This window comes from Phascolarctos cinereus, unplaced genomic scaffold (assembly GCF_003287225.1).
Source record: "Phascolarctos cinereus isolate Bilbo 61053 unplaced genomic scaffold, phaCin_HiC Scaffold_1;HRSCAF=81, whole genome shotgun sequence".
Taxonomy (NCBI): Eukaryota; Metazoa; Chordata; class Mammalia; order Diprotodontia; family Phascolarctidae; genus Phascolarctos; species Phascolarctos cinereus.
In genome coordinates this window covers 54,097,843-54,113,778 of record NW_027555514.1, presented here as the reverse complement: position 1 = coordinate 54,113,778, position 15,936 = coordinate 54,097,843, and the positions used below count along the sequence as shown (strand labels likewise).

Sequence of the window (15,936 nt, the reverse complement as noted above, 5' to 3'; positions counted from 1 at the left end):
AACTCAGGTCTTCCTGACTCTAGCCCAGCACTCAATCCACTGAACCATCTAGCTGCCTCCCACATATTGCATATAAACCAATAAATGCAAGGTAGCTTGAAGAAGAGGGATAGTACTAATAACTAGCGGGAGGTGGATTAAATTAGGAAAGGCCTCACAAGGATATGGACAACCAAAAGTGAACTTTGAAGGGAGAGAAGGAGGTGAAGAGGAAGTGCCTTCCAGATATGGGGAGCAAACATGAAATTATATGGTTTTTGTTTTTTTTTTAAGTAGCTTTGGGTCCTTTTTTCTGATTTATGGTCTAATCCCAGTTACTTCCATTATTTTCTTGCCTGATCTGATAAAAATGCTATTTCTGGTTAAGTGCTGCAAGATGTGGCAATCACTCTCATGACTAAATATTTATTTGCCTACTAAGAGCCTTGAGTAGTGCCATGTTGCCAGTGGGTGCTCAGTAAATATTAATTGATGGCAGCACATGCCTGAGTGGGAGGTATCCACTTAGGATCAGCTGAACTTTTAGAAAGTGGCAGGGAAGATAAAGAGAGAACAAAAGAAGTGGGAAGGAAATGAGACAAAGGTGAATGCTTGGCTTTGCTGAGGCCAAAAACCATTAAGGGGGTAAGGAATGGTAAATGCTAAAGAAAAGACACAAGAAAGAAGGTGGAGTGAAATAGCCCACTGGCAAAAGGCCAGCCCCCCCTTATAAAAACTGGATCCCAAAGCCCATTTCCAAGACTAACACCAAGAAGGAGAAGAGAAAGAAAAAGAGTATTCTGAGGAGGCCTGGAGAAAACCAAATATTGTTTTAATTGACACATTTTCTATTATTATATACATATGAAGAGGATGAGTAATATGCCATATCAGATGGGTTACTCAAACTGTCAGAACAAGAGCTAAAGCATGAGTACTTTCTGAGTGAAACTTCTGAGGCCTCAGAGCCACCCAAAATGTTCTTGAGGGAACTAGGAATAGGCTTAACCCACAAGGCAGCCCACAAAGTACTTGGAGGATAACTAAGGGAGCTGATTCCAGGCTACTTGATGAGGATATTTCTGGATGGAAGCGTTGGGGTAGAGGAGAACTATCATTTAAATGGGCAGTATATCAATGGATCTTATCATTCCTGTCAAGTTTCTCGTCTTACTTCCCCCACTTGTTTTTGTAGTTCAGTCATTTTTTTCAGTCCTCTCTGACTCTCTGTGACCCTATCTGGGATTTTCTTGGCAGAGATACTGGAGTAGTTTGCCATTTCCTTCTACAGCTCATTTTACAGATGAGGAAACTGAGGCAAACAGGGTTAAGTGACTTGCCTAGGGTCACATAGCTAGAAAGTGTCTGAGGCCAGGTTTGAATTTAGGAATATGAGTCTTCCTGAATCCAGGCCTAGCACCTAGCTGCCCACTTCCCTCAGTTGAATCCAGGTGCTGATTGCAATGGTAGGTTGAAGACAGTTTTACTGAAAACTGCAATCAAGGTGCTCTTCTCATCTTGCTGTCTATGCCATCACCAATTTGTCCTTCACACTGCTGCCAGAATATTCTTGCATATTTGGTCATGTCACAACTCTAAAATTTTCAGTGCTTCCCTAAAGTTCCAAACTCCTTTGCCCGGCTTATTAAAGACTATCTACAATCTGGCTCCACTTTATGTTTCCAATATTATCTCATGTCATTTTCCCTCCAAATAACTTGATATTCTGGCCAACTCAGCATACCCAGTGCCTCCTGGGACATGACCTGTGTGGATTCTCTCCTTCTAATGTCCTCATTGCCTTAAAGGTCCTTTCCCCCCTTCCTTCATTACCTGTTGAATTTCTACCTGCCTGTGAGCCCAACTCAAATGCTGTCTATTTCATGAAACATTCCACCTTCACCCAGCATTGTAATCACTTTAAGTGAAAGGATTTAAGTACCCAAAGGGCCAAAAGGCAAATCTGTGAACTGTTAGGAGTTGGAGATACAAATACAAGATGGTATAGTACCTGCCTCCAAGAAGCTTACGTTCTAATTGGGGAACTAAGACACTTAACGGCAGTGGTAGCCAAGGAAGGGAGTTTTGGTGTGGGACATCACTGGGATAGTAAGTGGAGCCATAGTGTAGTCAATTGTTACATCTTTTCATGGTAGTGTTGATCTGATTACTATTCCCTGACTAAAAGGTATGCATATGGGAGGAGGTGGGGGGGGTGGAGCAGGAAAGGGGGCACCTAAACAGTGATAGGGCATATGATAATATGCCCTTTGGTGGATGGGATACCCCTGGGAGGCATAGTCTGGGGCCAGTTAGATATAGGGGGTTAGGTAAGTTTGTACTCTCTCACTCTGCCGTCCCCCCTTAGAGCTAATATAGCATTTCATTTTGCTTCTCTGTAATACATTTTTCATGTAACACTCAGTATTATTTTTCTGTGATGGTGTCTTTCTTTTTTCTTTTTTTTGGCTAGGCAATGGGATTAAGTGACTTGCCCAGGGTCACACAGCTAGTAAGTGTTATGTGTCTGAGGCCAAATTTGAACTCAGGTCCTCCTGAACCCCGGGGGCCGGTGCTGTATCCACTGTGCCATCTAGCTGCCCCTGATGGTGTCTTTCTTTACTAGACTATAAGTTTCACAAGGGTAGGGATTTTTGTCTTATCTAAACTTTGTATCTCTCCCTCCCCACTCCCTGAGGATGTAACAGTGATCTGTACATAGTAGGTACTGAATGTTTTCTGAATGAATAATACCTCTAAGGCCCTTTCAAAATCTTCAAACTGCTTTCAGATGTGAGGGTACTAAATTGATAAACAAAACTTGAGTTTGGTATGAGCAAAAGAGGGAGGACAAAAGAGATAATGACCCAGATCAGACTGGCTCATAGGGCAATACAGCTTTAACCTCCTCCACTCTCACTGGAGGAATACCGAATAGTCTGAAGACCTTTTCTATGGATCTAGTTCCAAAACTGCTGTTCCCAACAGTATCCCTTTTATCCCTCTATACCCCCTCCCTTTTTCTACCACCTGTATAGTCTTGGCAATACTCAGGCTTTGTAGATTTATTTTGGTTGATGTTTTAAAGAAAAGCCTCTTTATATACTCCCACATTTTTTTTTAAAGAGGGGTATTTTCCAGGAAAGTATTCATGAGAAAATATATTGGGGCCAAGAGTAACAGAAGAATCTTGTATCTGCTCAAAAGACCATGCACACAGAAATTATATTTGCATGCATGCATCCATGCAAGTAAAAACACCATTGGAAAAGAAAGAGACTAGAAGAGATAAGGAGGAATATTTCTAAGTTGTAAGAACAGTGGTTTTGTCAGCAGCCAGGCAGGAAGATAAGGTGACCCAGCCCACCCCAGTGCCTGCTGGCCTTACTGTTTAGTTCTGATTCTCCCAGGAAAGAGGAAAAGGAGTTGCTGACATTTCTGCTTAAAAGAATCAATGAATCTTTGTTTCCCTGTCTGTTTGTTTGACCTTATTGTGTTATGGAACAGGGAAAAAACTCCCCAATAAAAGTGGTCAGGGTGAGGGAGGCAAGGTGCAAAGCGGAGGGAACAAGGTTTTTCCTACATCACAGGTAAGATCACAGACTTCTGATCATCGCCAGGAGGTTATTATTTGGTGGTGGTGATCTTATTTGCTCCTGATTCTAATTTGGGATTCTTGGCTTGCTGTAATAAGTCACCATCTTCTCAGCCGTCATTCCCGTATTGACAAGCAAATGTCATCCACATTTGATTGACGTCCATTGCTCCTGAATGCAGAAGTACGCTTTAGGAATCAATGCTGCTTATTTATTTAAAGCTGCTTTTGGTGTGTCCTGTGTATTCGTTGGTGGGATAACTTGCTTAATATCCACTCTGGGGACTTTTCCATTAATATTACAAATTCAGACTTCTTTGACCTTATACTTAAAGCTGCCCATTCTTCCCCATCCCTTTCTCATTTCCCTTCCTCTTCACCCCTCCCCCAATACACATGGGAAATCTGCTATGGAAACTACATATCTGTATCTGTATCAGAGAGAGACCTTTCCAGAGCCCTGTGATATACTGCTTTGTCTGAGGACTTCTAAATGCAGTTTGCCAGGCAGTCACTTTCTTAGGGACTGGAATTCTTTTAAGAAATGAAATCCATGGACAAAAGAAACACTCAGTAGTCTGACTCGAATGCATGTGTATATGTGTGTGTATATATGTATATGTATATGTACATATACATATATATACACACATATACACATACATACATGTATATGTGTATGTATATATATATGTGTCACCCTCTTTCCAGAAAATGTTGGGCTTGATTTGATCACTGTTTCCAGAGCATGCGGAAAGACAAACCTGTCCCATATATGTAAAATGTTTGGCCTTTATGGCAGGTATGACTTAACTCCCAACTACAATGAGTTACTTTAACTCCCCTCAGTAAGTTTAGTATGCTAACTTTCTTGCTAGAAACAAAGTTCCTTCATTTTAAGAAGCCTATCAGGAAAACCAGGTGCTTTCAAAAGAACTTTCATTTGTGCCATTTAAAAATTCTAAAGGGCTGTGCTTATATTGAAAAATAAAATGGTTATTTCACATAACACTTGATGGGTAATGGGAGCCAGGCCTTGGTGAATTATTGTTGGTCCAAGCCCTTCCACCTCCATTATTCAGATGCTGCTCCTGGTAGAGGAAACCGAGGGCAAAGACAGGAATGACCCTTTGGTCCAGGTTCAGTGACTTGGAAAGCTGTCGTGTCCCTCCCAGCCCCCCTCCCCTCCCCAAGTAAGAGAGATGTCATCACTCAGGTCCAGCAAGGGGAGTGTTTGGGATTTCACTGTTCATCCTTTTGAGGAGAAAGAAAAAAAGGGAAAAAATCCCCACATTGTCAGAGTAATGCCAAACTCCCTATGAGTGGGAAGAGTAGAGCAGATGCTGGAATGTGATGCCAAAGCGGCTCCCCTTCCTCTGTGCCTTGGGTGCCTATAAATTGCTCGGGCGCGTTTGTCAGCCTCCTCTTCTCCTGGCAGGTGGCATCGGAGCAGAATCCTGCTCTCAGTCTCTCTGTGTGCCCGGCAGAGAAGCGCTCCTCTCCTCGCTAGTGCTTGCTCTTCGCTTCCACGTCGCAGCTTTCTAGTGCCTCGAAGGGGAGTGGGAGAAGGAGGCAAGGGGTCGCCGCCTCTCCTCGCGGCTCCAGCACTGCGTCTGCTGCTGCTGCTCCTTCCAGGCAATTGGCTTTGCACGCTCCAGGAGTTGCACGGCTGAGCTCGCGCTCTCAACCCTGTGTGCGCCTATTTGGAGTTGTGCTTGGGGGAAGAAGCGGGAGGGGGTAGGTTGGAAAGAAGGATCTCCAGGAGAAGAAAACGCGACAGGAAAGGGGGGAGGAAAAGCAACTTCAGACGGAAAGTTGATTCGAACTGGCATAGTATGCAAAAGAGGGGAGAAGTCGATGACTAGCAGCAGCATAAAAGTGTGAGAGGCTTCAGTGGTACCCAGGAGGCGGGCGGTTCCTCTCTGCCCCGCGATCCCTCTCCCTGGGCTGCTGCAGCGGCTGCAGCGGCGGCAGAAGCTTCACTAGCAGAGGCGGCAGCGGCGGCGGCAGCAGCAGTAGTAGCGGCAGCAAGCAGCAGCAGCCACAGGTGCGAAGGGGCGAAGGGGCGCAGAGCAGGCGAGAGGGCGCCCTCGTCACCCTTCCCCCCTCCCTCCAACCTCAGCCACCCCTCCCCATACAGCTTGGGACTTCAACTCAAGTCACCTTTCTCCCGCCCTCTCGCCCTCCCTCCCCAGCAGTAGCCACAGCAGGGAGGAGGAAGAAGAAGAGGAGGAGGAGAGCTGCCGGACGCTTGGCGGCCCTAGGGAGTTGGGGGTTCGTAGGGGGTCGTTTTCGGCTCTGAGGAGGTCCCCGCCCAGCCTTCAAAATTTTGTCCAAAAGCAGACAAGAGGATCGCCCCGCGCTGAGCCGGTTGGTGGGCAGCAGGAGGCGCCTGATTGCCGCCGGGGCCCTGGGGGTGGTGATGGTCCTGCTGCTGGTCATCCTCATCCCGGTGCTGGTGAGCTCGGCGGGGACGTCGGCGCACTACGAGATGCTGGGCACCTGCCGCATGGTCTGCGACCCCTACGGGGGCACCAAAGCTCCCAGCACGGCAGCGACCCCCGACCGGGGCCTCATGCAATCGCTGCCCACCTTCATTCAGGGCCCCAAAGGCGAAGCCGGCCGGCCGGGCAAAGCCGGGGCCCCGCGGACCTCCCGGAGAGCCCGGGCCGCCGGGTCCCGTGGGGCCGCCCGGAGAGAAGGGGGAGCCGGGCCGTCAGGGCCTGCCGGGGCCCCCCGGGGCTCCGGGGCTCAACGCGGCCGGGGCCATCAGCGCCGCCACCTACAGCACCGTACCCAAAATCGCCTTCTACGCGGGCCTTAAGCGCCAACACGAAGGTTACGAGGTCCTCAAGTTCGACGACGTAGTCACCAATCTGGGCAACCACTACGACCCGACCACGGGCAAGTTTACCTGTTCCATCCCAGGCATCTACTTCTTCACCTACCACGTCCTGATGCGCGGGGGGGATGGCACCAGCATGTGGGCTGATCTCTGCAAAAACAACCAGGTGAGAAAAGAAAGTGGGGTCGGGGAGAGGGGGGACTTCGAGGGAAGGGAGGAGGGGGAAGATAGAGGAGATCTGCGAAATCAAGTTGGGGGGTGGGGTAATGGAAAAGGAAGTGGGGAAGGGGAGACGTAACCAGGACTCAGGAGTGAGACGGCTGGAGGGGACACCGCCTCACCGAGGGCTCCTAGGATTGGGAAAGGGGTGGAATTTTTCCGTCGGCGGTAGACTACGGGTCAGCTTGTAGAGGGCGGTCCCAGACTGCTCAGCTCCTCCACCCCCAACCTCCAAGCCCAGGAGAGGTCAGATCCAGGAACATTCCGAGGGGCGGGAGTGCGCGTGGTGTTGTTCCCCCAAGGGTGAAAAAGTTGGGACCTGTATCATCTGGAAGAAAAGGGACGAATGGGGCTAGAACCTACAAGACAAGCTGGCTCTCCCGGGAACTGGAGGCTGTCAACCCTAGAGGAGAAAGCTAAGTCCCAAGAAGATGCTGAGAGCAGGGGAGCGCAGGAGATTGACGGGTTCCTGACCTGGTGGCCAAAGGACCCACGTTGCCTCCTAGGACAAAGGAAGGGAGAGGGCTCTTTAAGTGTGAAAAATTAGAGCCCCTACTTCCGGGAGAGGAAGGAGAAAGGACGAGACCAGGGATGTTTCTGGGACGAAGAAAAGTAGAAAGGCCAGAAAGTCCGTGGGGGGCTCAGCACCGCGGGACGCAAGCAGAGTAGCGCACGTTGCACTAAGCTACCCCGCCCGGCCTGTGCCCTGGACACCAGAGGAAGAACTTCGTCCCCTCCCAGTCTCCTGCCGGGGCCCAGGGCTAAGGCCAGTGGAGCGCAGGTCTTCCTCCCTCCCACGCGAAGCTGCGTTAGGAGTGGGAGTAGAAGAGCCCAGGAAGACAGAGCGGCCTTACCCACGCACAGAGGCAGAAGAGTCTTCGGGGAATTGGGTTCGCACTTGGCCCGGGCGAACTCTGGTGCTTCCAGCGCTTCTCGCTCTCACTCCAGTAGTGAACTGCTGCTGTAAACGGAAATCGTGCGCAGTCCCGTGCTTGGAGACAGAAAACAATGCTGTAATCCTCTTTTCCAAGACTCTTTAAGGAACGCAGCCACTACGGCGCTTTTAAAATACGCGCCTGCCTCCCTCCCAGTCAACTCATTCAGAGGCTTTGCAACACCCCGCTAGGTGTCTCGTCTTGAGAAAAGTCACGATGCTAATTGGGTGGCAATTAATGGGGACTCTCTACTTCCCCTAGGTTAACTGTTCTGGCATGGTTTGGAACCCCCTTTTACTCAAAGTAGGGCTTCAGGTTACCCTTTCTCCTCTCTCCCCTAACCACTAGAGCCCTTTCTTCGATTAATTTCCCCCTACAGCCCCACAAAAACAAAAGCCAGATGATAGACACCTAGATCTCAATCCTTTCCAAAAGGGCTTGGGTGCTCAAAAAGGACAAAGGCCTTTTTCTTTAAGGTGACTTCAGGGCCCAAGGAATAGAAAAAGAGGCAAACTGCCACCAGGAGGCACTGCCTGGGATGCGTATTATAATTATTATGAATGAAAATAATGTTAAAATAAATAACATTTTCCTCTGATTCCCTGGATAGTTATAGGTAGGTTGCTGAAGGCGACATAACTCAGTGTAAGAAAATAGGTCTTTTAGGGTGTTATGATACCCTAAAAGGTATATTTACATTTATAACAACCAATCAGTAGGCATTTTTTTAAAGCACTTATCTCCTAAATGGAAGTGTGATAGGTAGAATAAGTGGAGGTAACAGGAAAAAAAAAACCATTAAAACATTGCATTTTTAGTTTTTGGGTTTTTTTGCCTCAGAATCCACTTAATCTATAGAACATTACATTGGCATGAATTCACAAGTTTCAGTTCTATGGACACAAATTAAGTTTTAAGCAAAGTACGTAATGGATTATTCATGGATGTAATAAGATTCGGTTTTTATTAAAATGTTTTAAAATTTACTTTTTAGAGATCTGGCAGTAGAACAGAAAACAGAGAACTAATCCATTTAAAATAGTTGAAATTTGATTTTTAACCTACTAAGCCTGTGTATTTTATAGTGGTTTCATTAAAACCTTTCCCCCCTTCCAAAGGCTAATTACTTTGGCGTTTTTAATTATTACATTGGTGGAGTTTCACAGATAGAGGCCTCTTTTGTACAGTCAGAAAGAGAAGGCAAAACAGATAGCCAGGCTCTGTGTATGTCGATGTGTAGAATGTGTAATGCTTTAAATCATTTAGATTTGTTAATTCTGCAAGATGTATGCAACAGGTAATTCTAAAAAGAAAAAAAATCCATATAGTTGTAAGCAGATTACTGTAGATTTAGAGCATGGTTCTGAAATAATTGAATCCTGTTGTAGAGTTCAGGTTATTGGCAGAAAATGTGATAGGAATTCCACAAACATATTCTTCCTTCATTCACCCCCTTTGAAATTATACAGCATTCTGATAATTTCTTAGAACCATTTTCCATACTATCCCCTTTTTCGATATGACCTAATTTATGTCTGTAGAACTGAAACTTGCAAATCCGTATCAGTGTCATGTTCTATGGGTTAAGTGGATTTTGGGAGGCAAAAAGTAATAATAATAAAATAAACAAAAAATGCAATGTGTTCCGGAGAGAAAGGCTACTGTACCAGAGTCTTATAAGAGCCATTTCATTTATGCTGTGTATTGGATGCAGGATCACAGAAGGAAACATCAAAGGCCAGTAAATTAATCTGAAATGCCACTTAACCTTTTGTTTATGGTTCCTCAGAAGTACTATGAAAATGAAATTATGAGAACTTCAATAACAATTAATTAAATTAGCAAATGTCTGCCATAAATATTGTCTTTAATGATAAACCTTTAATAATAAGATGATGATAACTCATTTTTACTTTGATAAACTTACCACTAAGAAGGATATGGCTGGGGTTTTGTTGTGGTTGTCTCTCCAAATAAGCTTAAATTTATTTTTACGTTTTGTCTCTTTTGTTCTTTAGGATAGGCTAAGACTGAAATTATTCAAAGTGAAGTAAAAAAAAAACCAGAAAAAATCCTTGTATACCCTTCAATTAAACAGGAAACCTCGAGAGTAAAAGATTGCTATTCTATTGAAAGTACTACTTCTGCTTTTTAAACCACAATAAACTAGCCAGTGAAAGCAGAAAAAGATCAGAAATGGATAATTTAATAATACAGATATTTTTCTTTCCTTAGAATTTAACTTAAGTACCTGATCTTATCTTTAAGATGACTCTTTTTGTGGGGAGATAGTTATTGTTGTGATTACTATAGTATATTTGTTATCTTTTTAAGGACTTTGGGAAATACTGGAAGACAAAAGCAAATTCTTAGGTAGAATGCAATATAGAAAAGATGGTGGATTGCATTCAGGGATACACTGGTGATAGTGGGTTAAACGTGAAGAAAGCATCACATTCCCTGAGAAAACAGCCAAATCAGTGTACATTTAGGAATTCAAAATCATCTATAGGGTGAATATATTACCCTTGACAATCTGAGAGCTTCCAGAATTGCTGAAGTCACAGAGCTGGCTCCTATGGGTTTGCAGTTTCCAGGTCCCATTATACCTTTGCAATATGATGAGGTGGGCAGGTGTATTAAATGGTATCAAGTATACTAGAGAATGATACTTGTTTAATTTGGAAGGTCTTGTAGCAGAGTATTTTAAAGTCTTATGGGATTCTTCTCAGACATTAAAAAGAAATTGCACTGGCTTTTCCAAACAAAGGAAGGGCAATCTGTAAGGGGTAAAATGCTGGAAGGCGGGATCAAACTAATGCATTTACAGGATTTTGTGGGGATACACAACTGAATAGAAATTGCTGTATATCTTAGGGACTGTTGCCTATAAATCATATCATTTTAATAGAGAAAATGATTTCTTAGCCCTGTAATGCCCTTCTAGAGGATGCACTTAATGTTTAAACCAACAAACTGCCAAATATACTTAAGCATATCACCCCAAATATAAAATGTTATGTAAATCCTATTAACAGCTGTTAATTATATACTGGATTTCTAAATACATGAATGGATTTTTTTTTCTGTCCAATAGTACAGAGAATTATTATGGAATTTATTTTTCACCATCCATTAAAACCTAGTCTTTTTGGTTTTTGTTTTTAACATCTGTTCCAAATAGCAATATCCTATAGGTGTTTTTTTTTTTCTTTCTGGGGAATAATGACTAGATGGAGTTAATGACTCGGGATGATCAGCTCCTTCCAACTGGTAATTAATTCCCAAGAAATGTTCTGTGGTTCAATTGTTATTATTTAATGGTCAAAACAGATCATGCCACTCAATTGGTGTGTATATTTGAGTGAATATTCCTAAAGTATAATCGTATGCTATATTGCCATCATCATAAGAAATATAAGTGGTGCAAGTTTGTATAGTGTTAAACAGTTCTACTGCCTTTAAGCTCTTCTTACTCTTTGGTATGTGACACCTAGAAAGATTTCTACACCCCCCCCACTCCCTTCCTTACTCAAATTACCTTTTGAGTTCAGCAAGGTCAAAGAGGTTTCTCCTCTTTTAACATTTCAGCATTAATGTGGTATCATCCCACATGAAAATTTAAATCTGAAAATCTATCATTTCAACTCTGAAAGGAAAGCAAAGAAATTCTTGACTTATGGGTCATTTCCTGCCCCTCCCCCTCCAATTTGCCAAATGATAAAAATCCAGCATATTGTTGCAGAAGTCATCCTTTAGTGCTTAGTTGAGGCTTGCAAAGGCATTCCACCCCCAGGTCCTTTACTTGGGGAGCTGTGATTATTTCAGGAGGTAGTAACTGGTCATAGAGAAGATGTTTTACTCTCATAAATCACCTACGAATATGCTTACCGAAATGCTTTACAGGGCTGAACCAAAACAGAACTAAATGAAGCCAAAGCTTCATTTCAGTTGTAGATGTGACAGAATGTTCATATCACTTGATGTGATGGGCAATTTGACTGTTTGCAAATGCCTATCAAGTCACTAATGAGATCACAGACCCCATTCATGAGCAGCTTACATGTTGAAAACCAAAAGGAAACGCCACGTTTTACAGCCATCAAATGATAAAAGTACATTCAATTAGAGAATTCACATTCAAAGCCATGTAGAGCCCTTAAATAATGGGAATTTAGTTCATTTTATATCTTTTAGCTTATGCTCAGTTTAATTCATTGATTTAAGGGGATATGCCAGCATTGCCTGGCCAAACTATGATGCTCAAAAAGATCAATAGGTAAAAAAAGGAACTCCAAACAAACTTAGGCTGCCTAACCAAAGATGTTAAATGAGGTCAGTTTCTAAAGCTTGTCTAGATGGTGCAATAGAGTTCGGGCCTTAGAGTAAGGAAGAACCAAGGTCAAATCCTGCCTCAGACTCTGGTCAGATCACAAAGTGTCATTTGAATTTCACTTTATCTATAAAATCAGGATAATAATAATAACAGGGTTGTTGTGAGGATCAGTGAGATAATGTGTCAAGTACTTTGAATACCTTAAAGTGCTATATAAATGCTGGCTATCACCACCACCACCACCACCACCACCACCACCACCATCATCACCACCACCATTATCATCATCATCTCAGGTTTTTGTAAACTCTGAGACCATACTACAGGTTTATTTTCTTTTATATTTATAAGGTTCTGAGGACCCAACAGATCTGTTGATTATCATTAGTTTAAAGAAAAAATCTTCTCTGGAATCTGCTCAGTCCATTCAGAATATATTTTTGAGGTTTGCTTATATACATTATTTTTGTTTTATTGTTGTTATTTTTGTCAAGTCCAAGTACTTCCTTGGATCTTTTTCTACCACAAACCCTACAGAATTTTCTGCTAAGGCCCCAAGGCATCAAGCATTTATTAGGTGCTTACAATGTGCCAAATAGTGTGCTAAATTCCAAAAGTGAAGACTAATGGAATGAGGGCGTGAATACTCTCATATTCTTTTGGCCTTTGCCTAGGCTGTCTAGTTAATGATGGTTTAAATTAAAATGCAAGAAATTAAGTGGTTTTTTTTTTCTTACTTCAAGAAGAGTTATTGGATGGGTGAGTGGCATCAGGACGGGGGGAACTTTTTCAAAGAAGAGGAAAAATTGCTTTTGTATTATTTTAAGTAGTAAATGTCACAATGGTGATAACTGTTAGTCAAAACTGACAAGGAAGTGAATGAATCCACACAGCAGTGCTGTCCTCAAGATTTGTGCAACAGGACTGTGAGAGAGTGGAAACCATGGTGTAATGACATCATTCTTTTCCAGTAACAAACAGCTATAGACTAAATATACCAATTTCTATGCTATGGCTGATCACAGTAGAGTAATTATAGAGAAGTCCACAACTCTCATTTAAATCCAGGTCTTTCGAGTGCTAGAAAAAAAATGTTCTCAATTTTTAACAATCACATGTTTAATTACATGTCTGTTTTACATAGGTCCGGGCCAGCGCGATTGCTCAGGATGCTGATCAGAATTACGACTATGCCAGTAACAGTGTGGTTCTTCATTTGGAGCCAGGAGATGAAGTCTACATAAAATTAGATGGAGGAAAAGCACATGGAGGAAACAACAACAAATACAGCACATTTTCTGGATTTATTATTTATGCGGACTGATCATTCAGGAACTAATTATTTCTTCTGAATCTGAGCACTGGATCCATAACAGCTCATGCCTGTGAATCAAGAATCCCAGTGGATACCAACAGTGGGGCACATCAATAGTGTGTGTGTGTTGGGGGGAGGGGGGAAATCAAATGCTACCTGACTCACATCTGTACAACTCAGAAAAAAACCTTATGTTAAAGAAAAATTAAAAGCAAGATACACAGATGTGTGATCCACTACCGCCACCAAAGCAAATATTCCTTAATGTTAGTGTCCATGTGAATGAAGTCCTATAGAGATCATGACTTTTTATAGAAAAATCTACTACACTGAATTATTTCTTCAATATATATGATACTTTGGTGTATTATGATATTGCTGCTTTTATCCATATGTCAGCTTTGGTTCTTGTGAGTTTACCTGCTAATTATGATACCTGGAGGCCACTTATAGTGTGGTGAGGGATGATTTTATGCTAAAAAGAAAGGTTTGAGGGAAATCATACTATTTCTTTCCAAAGAAATTGTTTGCCTTGTATTTTTGTTACTTTTACACCTAAACTTAGGAATGATTCAGCTTTAAGCCTTAACCTGGAATGTTCTAGATTTTGAGGGAAGTAATTCTCAAGCCTTGTATTATTGCCACATAATTTAATTTTTGTTAATTTGGTTTTCCCCTCCCTGTAATGATGATTTTTAGAAACAGATCTAGAATGTGACACTGAATTGTCCTGTACATGTGCTGAGAAATTTGTGTAAGTATCTACAGTGTTTAGATAGCTTCATAATTGTTCATCTTGTCGATATAAACATTGAGTCAATATAAAAAAAATTCTACACTTCCTTCAAAAGGCAAAAGCATTTCTTCTTCAGGATAAATCCAGATTGCCGTCCTCTTCCCCATCCACACCCCTCATGCCCTGGGATGGAACAAAAGATTGTTGATGTTTATTTTGGGCCACTGCATGAATTACCAAGGGGACAGTCTGTAATGCCTTCAAACTTTTACTACAAGTTTGTAGCCTGAGGTTATTTCAAAATTAACAGATAGACATATTATCAATACAACAAGATGTATATATTTTATACACAATATATATTATATATAATATGTACATTATATATAATGTATATATATATATTATATGTGGCTTAGGCACAGTGGATATAGAGTTTAGAGATCTACATTTTTTAAAAAGTATACTAAATATGGTATGTGAACTATTTTGAATGTCAAAAATCTATGGAGTACCAAAACAACAGTTCTTAGTGAAAACAGCTCCTGTTAAGAATTTAAAAAGAGAATATTATTTTGCATAGGTTAAAGATGGCCCAGAGCACGTTTTCCTTCCTATTGGACCACTCCTCTCATATTCAAACCAAGAGTTTATTCTGGAGTCGGTGGCAGACTATTAACATTAGGCTTGCAGTAACAAAGTGGCTTCTCTTTCAATGTCGATGTATTACATGTATTTGAACCATCAATTTGTTCTTGTTTCAGAGGTGGACTGAAACTGACACTAATGTAGATTTTGAGCGCAGTAAGAGGCCAAAATCCAGCCTTTCTGGTTAACACGTACCACCGAGAGCCATCTCTTTAATCTGCCAAGTGAAAGATATAAAGTACGCGTTGTCATACACTGAACTGTCAAACAACTTCCCCCATAATGATGAAAAATCTATTCCTTGCTATTTGCCTTTGAAGATCCTCTGACAAATAGCTTTTAGAAACAGAAATTTAAAAATATTTAACCCACTTGTTTCACTGCTGAAATAACTGTACATGTCCGTTCTGCTTTTCTTTTTTTTTTTTTTTCAAGAAACAGTTTGTCTCTTTGACTTGTCTCTTTTGGGACAGTTCCGTTCTGAGTCTATGGATCATTGTCGTAGCTCCGCTATGCTTATTTTCAGTAAATGTCTAAGGTAGCCTAACCAAGATCTCAAAAAAGCAGTATTGTTGTTCATCAATATATTTATTTATAGTTCCTGTTTTCCCCCAGTGACATGCCCCAATCTGATCAAATACCATGCTTTACCAGATGAAAAAGCCTGAAGATACTCACCAAGTGTGATGATTAATCTTCTTAGGTCTTTCTAATGCTAAGCTATTTCATTAAAAAAAAAATTAAAATGGACTTCCCTTCCACTTAACAGACTTTTATAATTGTGGACATGTATGTTTACTGCAGAGGAAACTGGAAGCAAAGTTTGGGGAAGCGCTGTGTGTATCAACTAGAAAAGTAAGCATTCAAACAAAAGATTTATTTTAGGAGCAGGGTACACCAAGGAGTTAATAAAAGGACTTCATTCCACAGGGGGAAAAACCAACAACCCAGAGCTGGGTACCAAGCTCTAAAAATCAAGACTGTCATTTCTAATAGATATGACCTTTTCTTCAGATAAATAACCGTTGCTTACCCCCCATTTAGGCCCAGAGAAAAATATTCAAATAAAAAGTACACAAAAGAAATGGGAAAACGTATAAGGCAAACATTTCTTTTATTTATCTATCTATTTATTTATTTATTTATTTTGCATCATATCTTACAAACCAATTAAATTGTAGCCTTTGTTATACATGTAATGATGATAATTCATTAAACTATATTATGTAATATATTTCAACTTTTATTATTGCATTTTTATAATTCAAAGCGAGTAGCCATGTGGTTCATGCTTACACATTTCCAAAAGCATGAGAACAAAATTTAGA

The 15,936-nt window shown here is 41.8% G+C and overlaps 1 protein-coding gene across 1 annotated transcript; it reads left to right on the top strand.

The window, feature by feature from the left end:
- Positions 1–5,907: 5,907 nt before the first annotated feature.
- C1QL3 (complement C1q like 3) lies at positions 5,908–15,842 on the top strand. Its single transcript, XM_020966906.2, is given in 3 exon segments — positions 5,908–6,218; positions 6,220–6,585; positions 13,054–15,842. Coding segments are annotated over 3 exon segments (768 nt in total). The 5' UTR covers positions 5,908–5,996; the 3' UTR covers positions 13,234–15,842.
- Positions 15,843–15,936: the final 94 nt, after the last annotated feature.